The sequence below is a fragment of the Nycticebus coucang genome, chromosome 1, assembly GCF_027406575.1.
Source record: "Nycticebus coucang isolate mNycCou1 chromosome 1, mNycCou1.pri, whole genome shotgun sequence".
NCBI classification, from domain to species: domain Eukaryota; kingdom Metazoa; phylum Chordata; class Mammalia; order Primates; family Lorisidae; genus Nycticebus; species Nycticebus coucang.
In genome coordinates this window covers 146,600,621-146,611,607 of record NC_069780.1, presented here as the reverse complement: position 1 = coordinate 146,611,607, position 10,987 = coordinate 146,600,621, and the positions used below count along the sequence as shown (strand labels likewise).

The window sequence follows — 10,987 nt, the reverse complement described above, 5'->3', positions numbered from 1 at the left end:
CCCTCCCGCGGGAACCCCGCCTGAGCCCCGCCCCCCGCGTCACAGCAGCCTGACATTCTCTCAACCCACCCGGCACCCAACCCGCCTGCCCCCGCCACCCCCGTGTCCGCTGAGTGCTCTATTTATGTTTCAGCTCAGCGATTTACATAGGCTCCTCCCCCGGCCCTAGGTTCTCCCTACCGGAGCCCCGCCTCAGTCTTACGTCATGGCAGAGGCCCCACCTTTAGTGCCCGTACAAGGAGCGGCGGGCCCTAGATGGCAGCGTGGCGTCGCGACGGCGTGTGCGTGTCGCGCTTCCTTGTGCCGTTTATAGGGTCCCGGCACTTCCGCTGTCGGGTTAGAAGCGGCGCGGTCATGGCGGAGCGCGGACAGCAGCCTCCTCCCGCGAAACGGCTCTGCTGCCGGCCGGGCGGCGGCGGCGGTGGCGGGGGCAGCAGCGGCGGCGGTGCGGGTGGCGGCTACAGCTCTGCCTGTCGGCCGGGCCAGCGGACCGGCGGCGCGGTGGCGGCGGCGTGCGGGGGCGGCGCGGCGCTGGGGCTGCTGCCGCCGGGCAAGACCCAGAGCCCCGAGTCTCTGCTGGACATCGCGGCGCGCAGGGTGGCGGAGAAGTGGCCGTTCCAGCGCGTGGAGGAGCGCTTCGAGCGCATCCCGGAGCCGGTGCAGCGCCGCATAGTCTACTGGTCCTTCCCCCGCAGCGAGCGGGAGATCTGCATGTACTCGTCCTTCAACACCGGCGGCGGCGCCGCGGGCGGCCCCGGCGACGACAGCGGCGGCCCCGGCGGCGCGGGCGGCGGCGCGGGCGGCGCGAGCGGCGGCGGCTCCTCGTCCTCCCCGGCCGCCACCTCGCCTGCCGCCGCCGCTGCCGCCGCCGCCGCCGCCGCCGCCGCGGGGGCCGGGGCCCCGTCGGTGGGGGCCGCCGGGGCGGCGGACGGCGGCGACGAGACGCGGCTGCCCTTCCGCCGGGGCATAGCGCTGCTGGAAAGCGGCTGCGTAGACAACGTCCTGCAAGTCGGTGAGTCACGGGGCAGCTGCGGGCCGTCTGTCCGTCCGTCAGTCCCGTGGGGGGGGGGCGTTCCTTCCCTGCGGGAAGCCCCCAGCCCGAGCGCTCCCTCACCCCGCCTGGTATCCTCTGCGGCTCGGATGGTCTTCTCGAGCGGAGCGCCTATTTCCTCCCGCCCCTCCCCGCCCCTCGTCTCCCCGGACGGGCCAGCGCGAGTGGGAAATGAATCAGCAGGACGCGCCCCTCCGCGGGGTTGGCGCCCCCAGCCCGTGCTCCTCGGTCCGTCCTCCTCCCGGGGACCACATCCTGGAGGACTGCTCGCTTCTTTCGGGGGGTGGACGTGGACAAAGGCGCGGGCGGACGGCCCGGCTCCCGCGAGGGTGTGTGTCTGGCGGGGCCGTGCGGGGCGGGGGAGGGGGCGCGGGCCGCACAGACAATGCCGGCCGGGGCGAGCCGGGGCCCGGCCGCTCTGCGCGCTCCCCCCTCTCGCCCTGTCTGTCGCTCGCTCCTCTTTCTTTTTCCCCTCCGCCCGGTCCCCCGCGATTTGAGGGGAGGGAATACATTCAACGCCACTCGCCGGCCGCTCATCTCGGGACTCCGACGGGCGACCGACCGCGGCGCTCTGGGGTAGTTGAGGCGTCTGGCCCAAGCGAACCCCCCGGCCGCCCCATATTTAAATGTCTTCCCGTCCACGCTTCCCCGTCTCGGAGTAGCGCAGGACAGAGCGGGTGGCGGGGCAGGCTGGACCCCGTCCGCGTAGGGGCCTCGCCCCGAGGACGCCCTCTTATTAAACGGCTCGAGCCTGAGCAGGACCGCTCGCGATTCCCTGGTCCGCGCGGCCGGCCCCAGACGCCCCTGTGAGGCGGCGGCGGCGGAGCCCGGGTGTCCTGCCGCCTGAGTTTCGTTTGTGCTGGGGGCAGGTCGTGGTGCCCCGGGGGAGCCGCGGTGAGCAGTTAGGGAGGTGCGGCTCGCAGCGGGGCTGCGGGAGCGCGAGGCGGAGGGGCCGGGCCACCGCTCCCGTGCTCCCCGGCGCGGCCGCCCGGCCGGCACGACCCAACACTTTGTTCTCATTTTCAGGTTTATTTGTGCCCCTTTCCGTTTTCTGTCATCCTCCGAAAAGGGGAAACCAAACAAAAGAGTCTCTTTATTTCTTTTCAGGGCTCGTAAAGTAGAAGATATTTGACAAAGGCCAGAGAAGGACTTGTGATTTAAAGCTGAACAACCCTCCTTTCTTTGACAGACCATGAGAGTTTTCTAAAATAGCTTAGTTTAAAAGCGTCCCCTGTTCCCCCTCCTCCCCCAATTTTTTTTTTTTTCCCTGTCCAGATATCTCTTTCAGCCATAGCGATGGGAATGTTTGAGCCGGACTGAAAGGAACAATGCTATAGTGAAACTACCTATTTTTTTCCTCCTGGTTGCAAATGGTATATTTTCTACCCCCTTCTAGTTTTATATCTACTTGAAATTGTAGTGTGATAAACCTGGTACTGAATGAATGGGGATAGATTTGGAAGCATCTCGAGCTCTTTGATTTTCTAACTTAATCTTTTATCTTTTTCTTTAGTCAGTTCCTTTTATCCTTCTCTTCTTTGGGAGTGGGTGAGGGTCTAGATAGGGGCCCCAAGAGAGAATTAAGATTTGTTTTAATCCTGTCTGGTTAATTTGAATTCTAATGCAATCTGTAAACGTGATTTTCTGCATGGTCATTTATTTCCAAAGGCAACCCCCAGCGTTGCCTTTTCTATGCTGGGCACCCTTTCCTTCTGTCTAGAGGGGGGGTTTAGCTTTTGAGGTTATCCATCTGTCCTCCCTCCCACCCCCTTAAAAAATCTAATTAACATTCTTTCACATTATACCTTTTTTTTGTGGGTGTTTGTTTCCTGCCGAGTTGAAGTATATCTATGGTTTCTCACTATAGCAAACTGGAGTCTGCGAATTTTTATGGCTTGGCTGGCAGTGTGGAAGGTTTTTTTTCCTTTCCCTGTGCTTGACTCTGCTTGCAAGCAATGAGGAATGACAGGAGAGCACATAGGGAGGGTTTCTTGGCTGATTGCGTTTAAGCCAGGAATTCACTGTGAAAATAAAGCCAAGGGGCGATAAATAAAAGATGCAATCTTCTCTAGGAGACAGACACACAGCGTGGGCTTTGCCTGCTTTCATCAGTGGAAGAGGCCTGGGTGAGTAGTTGTAAAAGAAAATAGTAAGTTTTTGAATAGTCCCCAAAGGGGAAGGAGGCCAGTGAATGGAATTGGCAGTAGTTGATGTGAAGTGTTATGATGCTTCTAGTGTAGTTTGAAGAGTTGACCACCACTTCGGAAACACATACATGCTAAACAAGTGCTATACAAATTGTGGAAAATACTGTTTTTCTGCTCCCTGAGTTCTGCCACTTGCCTTAACTTCCAAGTTATGTTACTTGTCGGGCCAGTCAGCTTAGAGATGGAAGGCTGTTAAATGCCTGGCAGCTGGCACTGTGAGATAGAAAACTTATGATCAAGGGTTTTTTTTGCCCCCTTTATGGGGAACAGAGAGAGGGTGGCTAGACTAACCATCTAATTTAGCTTTAAGTGGTGGTTTGAAATGGTATACTAACTCAAGAGGTGTATTTTGTAATTCTGATTTGAGGTAGAAGCCTTTCTTGCTTCAGAACCTGAGGTGGAAAAGAAAAGAATACTATGTTGATAGCACCATAAAGCAATTTTCTGGTATTGCAAAATTACAAGTTTGTTTACACAGGAAGTATTTATTCACTTTTGTAGAGAAGACTAAATTATAACTACCACAGGGAAAATCTAGGTTTTGGACTTTTTATTTACACTTATACTGTTGGAGATTATCTAAGAATTGAGGGACATAGAATGCGGCTTGCCAGAAATTAAACTTATAGGTAGTTATTATTTTTCAGCTCCTGTATTTTAAGAAGAAATTTAAAGAGAAAAAAATTAAACATTTAGCATAATAGTTGTGAGCAATATTTAATTGTTATAGAGGTGCCCATCAATTGATGATAGGAAAATATTAGAGAAAGTGTAGTTGTCTTATTTTTGTTAAATAATTGATATTGGAAGGGAGCCGTCTCTGAAGGTCCTAATATGTAAATATTAATGACATCATTTAACTAATAGTTTAGAAGTAATGTAAAACGATTTTCCTAAATTTTTGTTTGGGAAAGAGCTTCCCTAATATGACCTGAAATTCAAGTTGGGGGAAAAGACAGATACATTTCATTGGAAAATCTACAAATTTAAGTGCGCATGCCTATAATCCTAGCGCTTTGGGAGACCAAGGGGAGAGGTTTGCTTAGGCTGGGAGTTTGAGACCAGCCTAGGGAACCCTATTACTCCAAAAAAGTTAAAAAATTAGCCAGATATTGTGTTACGTAAGCTTGTAGTCGGGAGACTGAGGGAGGATCGTTTTAGCCCCGGAGTTCACTGAGCTGTGGTTCAGTGGAGTCCAGGGAGCTGTGGTGATATAACTATACTCTAGCTTGATAGCCTGGGCAACAGAGAGAAACCTTGTCTTTAAAAAACAACAACAGTGACAACAACAAACCATAGAGCTAAAAACACCTATGAACCAAGTTAAGCAGCTAACTGACAAATATTTAATGCACATTTGACCAAAGGCTGGTAGAAAACTCCTAAACATCAAAACAAAGATGAATAACCCAGTAGGGAAATGGGGAACACATTTCAGACACAAAGAGGTGCAAATGATTAATAAACATTTGTCTTTACTCATATAAAGAGAAGCGAGTAAAGAATGTCCTTTACACTGTCACACTGGCAAAGACTAAAAGGGTAAGAGAAAAGGATGCTGCTTATTCTGCTGCTGGGCCCAATATTTTTTTTTGTCATTTCTAAGAATTCTATAGACGATGTTAGCGTGTAAAGATGGTCTGGTAAGGATGCTCATTGCAGTATGGTTTGCAAGACTGAAAGCTGCAATCAATGTAAATTCCTCTCAGAGGGGAACTGGTTAAGAAGTACTCAGTGGAATACTATACAACCACAAACAAGAGTTACATACACAGTACTGCTGAGGAAATACTTCATTTAAAAACAAGTCAGAAACTTCATGTTGTATGCCAGGATTTGTGTTTAAAAGTAAAAAAGAGATTTGTATGTAGATACATTTAAATGTTTGTTGTAATGCTACGAAAGCAATAGTGGGTATTGGAAAAGGGGAGTCAAGTGAATGGTCAAGTCTTGGGGGGAATTTTGCTTTTTATATTATGCCTATCTTGTGGTTGGGTTTTTCTTAACTTGGATTGTTCTTAAAACTAGAAGCATCTATTTTTATAATAAAGAAACTTATGAAAATTATCCTTGAGTTTTTAATTTCTATTTTTTGTTTTGTTGTGTTTGCACATGTTTGTGTGTGCTTGAGTGTGTGAGAATGTTTCTCCTGTCTGAAGGAAGGAGTCAGTTTTTAAAAGGAGTTTTCTTTCTCTTTTTTTGCTACTTTGAGAGAAAAGACTATTACCCAGAAATCTGTTAATACTTGGGTGAACATATTCTTATGGTCTTTTCATATTCATAACTTAAAATTTTGTGTTTAGGTGGTGGCAAGGTGGTAAAGGGGATCATTATTAGAATTAAGGTGAATACAGATTTCAATCAGATAGTTTATTAGTCTGAGTATTTTGATTTGATTATATTTTTTAACAATCCAGACGTTACTGTATAAAGATGTGATTGTAAATGCACTTTCAGATTTGGATGCTTGTTTATTGATGGTGCATTCATTTCATTGAATGCATTTTCAAAGTTAATAATGTAGAAAAATACTCTTGTCAAATCTTACACTGTTTTCTGTCTTTTGATTGATGAAATTAAATAAGAAATTTTGAAACCAGTCATATATGTGTTTCTTATTCTTTTGTGCAGATTGAGATGTTTGATTTGTTTATAATTTTTTTTTATTTCAGTATCTAATATGTCCTCAGCATTGTTCTGAGGAAAGTTAAATTTCCAATATTAGGTGAAGAGTACTTGGAATTTGTTGATATTTGGTTCTCTGATGGTTGGTAATGTCCAGTGAAGAAATTTAACCTGTTTAGAAGACAAAATATTTTTTTCGTAGTCCAAAATTATAACAACAATGGAAAGGTGGAATAGCTGATTTGGATTAAAGCAAACATTTCTGCTCTTTCTTTAGTCCTTAATTCCTTGCTACCCATTGTATTGTGAGTATACCCTTGGATTAAAAGGTCATTCCTATTTTTTTTTTTCCACTTTGCATTGAATTTTATTCATTTCACAGATGTGACATTTTTGGAAATCTATGGATGCCTGTGGAGCATGTCCTTTATAGAAGAATTATTGCAATTAATTGAAAAATTCAAATCATTTTCTTTTTTTTTGGGGAGGTGAGATCTTGTTCTGTTGCCCAGTCTGGAGTGCTGTGATGTGATTGTACCTCACTGCACCTTTTTGTGTCTTTTGAGACTGAGTCTTACTGTGTTGCCCCTGGCTAGAGTGTTGGCGGCGTCATAGCTCACAGCAACCTCAAACTCTTGGGCTCAATTGATCTTCTTGCCTCAGCTTCCCGAGCATCTGGGACTACAGATGTGTACCACCATGTCTAGCTAGTTTTTCTATTTTTCTTTCTTTCTTTTTTTTTTAAGAGACAGAGTCTCACTTTGTCGCCCTCAGTAGAGTGCCGTGGCGTCACAGCTCAGTGCAACCTCCAGTTCTTGGGATTAGGCTATTCTCTTGCCTCAACCTCCTGAGTAGCTGGGACTACAGGCACCCGCCACAACACTCAGCTATTTTTTTGTTGCAGTTTGGCTGGGGTCGGGTTCAAACGCACCACCCTCGGTATATGGGGCCAGCGCCCTACCCACTGAGCCATAGGTGCCGCCCAAGTTTTTCTATTTTTTAAAAAAATATAGACAGGGTCTCACTCTTGGTGAGTGAGGTCTTGAACCCTTGAGCTCAACTAATCCACCCATCTTGGCCTCCCAGAGTGCTAGGATTACAAGTATCAGCCATATCGCCTGTTTTCTCGCTGTAGCTTCAAACTCCTGGGCTTGGGCAATCCTCCCATCGGCCTCCCAAGTTGCTGGGACTACATGTGTGTCACCATGCATGGCTAATTTTTTAATTTTTTTTAGGGATGGGGTCTTGCCATATTGGCCAGGCTAGTTTGGAATTCCTGGTCTCAAGTGATCCCAGCGTCCTGGGGTTATAGGTATGAGCCACTGTGCCCAGCTCATATTGTTATTGGTGTTATGCACATCCTTGTCCTCTCTGATTTTTTAAAATGTTTACCTTGGGCTTCTTTTCACAATGGGTTATCAGTTGCTATCTCAGTTCTAACTAAATGTTTCATATAGAAAGATAAAGGCCTGGATCTTTTCTCTGCTCATGCTCATATTAAGGGTTTAGTTAAAAATGTGTGATTTCAGCTAATAGTATGTTCAGTGAAGAGTATGGCAGGAGAAGGAATGTGACGTGTTTTCTTTTAAGAGGGCTGTCCTTACGAAAAACGACATGATTGGACCTGTACTATTTCCATGTTACGTGCTTTATATTTTTCTGTTAAGACTGTAAATTTTCTTCAATGAGGTAAGATGAATTTGGTACCTTTATTTTTAAGAAGCATACATGTACATATGCTAAAGCAAACTCACTTAGTGTTAGGAATTTTTGCAGGGGCAAAGTTGCCATTGACTTTAAAACTGTGTTTGAGAGTACAAATATCCTAGAAATGAAAGCAGATTATTGGTAAGTATTTTTAAAAATGTGATAAATTACATGAAACCCCAAAGCTGTTTTTATTTGCCTTTGAGATTACTGTGGTGTAATTTAAAAAATGGTGCTTTCTCACCATAAAAAGTCTAATTTAGTTTTCTTAGTTTATTAATTTTGGGGCAAGTAAATGTTTGGGGATTACTGTAAATTCGAAAACATGAGCTTTCTTCCTCCTTTAAATGCATCTCCTTCTGAGAAATCAATATTAAATCATAATTTGGAAAAATTTGTTACCTACTTTTGTTTCATGAAAAGAGTCTTCTTTCCTAGTCCTACCCAATTCTCAAAAATAAAATATAATAGATGTGTTTAAAAAACCTGGATGTCGGGTGGCGCCTGTGGCTCAAAGAAGTGGGGCACTGACCCCATATGCCGGAGGTGGCGGGTTCAAACCCAGCCCCGGCCAAAAACTACAAAAAGAAAAAGAAAAAAAAAAACCTGGATGACTTTAGTTTTTGCTTTCAATGCTGTGTTCCTTTAAGAATATGCTGTGTACATAGTTTTCAGTTCTTTAAAAATAGGATGCTTCTTTAAATTTTTTCAACTAGAAAAGATAGTTAAAGCAAGCTTTAGAGAGAATGCGGTGCAAAATTGCCTATCATTTTGAACTTTCATCTTATTGAACGATTGACTTTAAGCTGACAGTTAAGTAAACTGTTGCTAAGGGTACACTAAATTTTTTTTTTTTTTTTTTTTTTGTAGAGACAGAATCTCACTTTATGGCCCTCGGTAGAGTGCCATGGCCTCACACAGCTCACAGCAACCTCCAACTCCTGGGCTTAGGTGATTCTCCTGCCTCAGCCTTCCGAGTAGCTGGGACTACAGGCGCCCGCCACAACGCCCGGCTATTTTTTTGTTGCAGTTTTGGCCGGAGCCAGGCTTGAACCCACCACCCTTGGTATATGGGGCCGGCGCCCTACCAACTGAGCCACAGGCGTCGCCCACACTAAATGTTTTATATCTGTGGAATTCTGAAGTGATAACTAGTTTTGTTTGTGCAAACTTATCTATGCGTATATAGATAAGCTTACAGATATATATATCTATACATGTTCCCAAGTGAGCAGAAAAGGAGACACTAAACCCAGGTATAATTTGAATATCGTTACTCCTACCATGTTCTAATGACCCCTTCATGCAGATTCACTGGATTCACTGTTCCATTTCTTCCTAAAATACTGTTGCATTATAATTGTTATATACTAGTAGACCTATAGTGATTTGAGAGATGAAAAGATGACATTAATTCCAGCTTTCCCCATTTCGTTGATGAGAAAATAGAGGCCCAAACATGTTGAGTCATTGTCTAGAGTGGCATAGTAAATGGCACAGCTAATTTGGCAAAGTGTTGAATCTTTTTCCTACTGTTTTGGCTGTCTCTTAGTTTGCTAGGAATGTTTGGTAGTCTAAGAAATCAGAACAAGCATGTTCTTGAATGTAAATTAGACTGTTGGAGAGGTTATTTGGCTAACATTTTATTGAATGTTATGAAAGTATTTCTAGATAGGATTTTAGTTTCAGGCTAAATTCTAATGGTTTTAGTTCAGCAGTGGTACTAGCATACCAAATACTTGCTAGTGTATAAAACATTTGTAGATATTTGGAAATTGAAATAATGTTATGAGATTAAAGTCCTGGAAAAATTAGTTATGATTGCTTACTGTACAAATATACAGCAGGTCCTGAATAACGTTTTATTATAATGTTGGTGAGGGGGAAAAAGTGATTGCTGGCTGGGGCTACTGTCTCAGTGGAGTTTGCATGGTCTCCCAACATCCATGTGGTTTTTCTCTGGGTACGCTGGTTTCCTCCCATATCCCAAAGATGTGCCTGTTAGATGAATTGGCATGTCTACGTTGTCCCAGTCTCTAGTGAGTGTGGGTGTGTGTGTGCAGGCTGATCGGAGCTGGTTCCTGCTTTGTGCCCTGAGCTGCCAGGACAGGCTCTGGCTACCCACAACCGTGAGCTAGAATAATTGGGTGAATAATTACCTTGCTTTTGTTTTTTTGAATCTTAAGTATATGGATCATTCACATTTATTTCAATGTTTAGTATTAGAAGTGTTTTGGGTCCTTAATTAGAAGTTTGGTCATGTTTTTATGACCAGAAACAGGCTATAGGAACCTAATTCTTTTTTGTATCAATGAGTGATAAAATTGGTTTCATTATGTTTCTAAGTGAGGATTTACTGTACATGAAGGTACACATACACTAATGTAATGTGGAATTTACCGAAAGTTTAAAGTGCTTCTATAGGACAGTAGAAGTTTGCTCAGAATTTAGTGTGTATGCATATGAAAACTGGTACAGTTTTATCTGTATTTGACCTGTTTTGTGTGTAATTTACTGTTGTTGTTAATGTGCTGCTTTTCTTTTTGCCAGTGGTATATACATAACCTTATACTTCTTTAACGTAAATGATGTGGTCTCTAAACTGCAGTACTCTTTAACCTTTAAAGTCGTTTTTGTATGATCTGGGACAGTTTTTCATTGAATTAGCTGGATGTAATTTATGATGAGACTCTTCATTTTTTTTTTTTTTTTGAGACAGACAGAATCTCAAGCTGTCACCCTGGGTAGAGTGCTGTGGCGTCACAGCTCACAGCAACCTCAGACTCTTGGGCTTAAGTGTTTCTCTTGCCTTAGCCTTCCAAGTAGCTGGGACTACAGGCACCCACCACAATGCCTGGCTATTTTTGTTGCAGTTGTCATTGTTGGTTGGCCTGGGTTGGGTTTGAACTCGCCAACTTCGGTGTACGTGGCTGGTGCTATAAGCACTGTGCTACAGGTGCCCAGCCTGAAAAGTAATTTTTTTTTTTTTTTTTTGAAACAGTCTCACTTTGTTGCCTTTAGTAGAGTGCTATTGCATCATAGCTCACAGCAACCTCAAACTCTGGGGCTCAAGTGATTCTCTTGTCTCAGCCTTCTAAATAGCTGGGACTACAGGCATCTGCCACAACGCCCGGCTATGAAAGATAATTTTATCTGTGCCATTGCTGAACCCTGATATTAATTATAAGGATGCAGTAGAACCTGTCACTACATTTAAACTCTGATGAAATAAGCTGATCAGATAAAGTTCACTTACTGACTCAATTGCTTAAAATTCAGGTGACTAGCTACCTTATTTCACACTTTATGTATTTTTTCATTGTTAATTGGTGTCACATCTCTAATGTTGGAAGACATATAGAAAAGATACATATGAAGATGGAATATAGAATGAGTC

At 44.7% G+C, this 10,987-nt stretch overlaps 1 protein-coding gene across 1 annotated transcript in view; it reads left to right on the top strand.

Moving 5' to 3' along the window:
* Window positions 1-339: 339 nt before the first annotated feature.
* Window positions 340-10,987, top strand: part of ZSWIM6 (zinc finger SWIM-type containing 6) — a 212,939-nt gene continuing 202,291 nt past the window's right edge. The window contains exon 1 of the mRNA XM_053590125.1: window positions 340-1,012. Within this exon, the coding sequence (XP_053446100.1) occupies window positions 355-1,012 (658 nt within the window). The 5' untranslated portion in view covers window positions 340-354. The remainder of the gene's footprint in view (window positions 1,013-10,987) is intronic.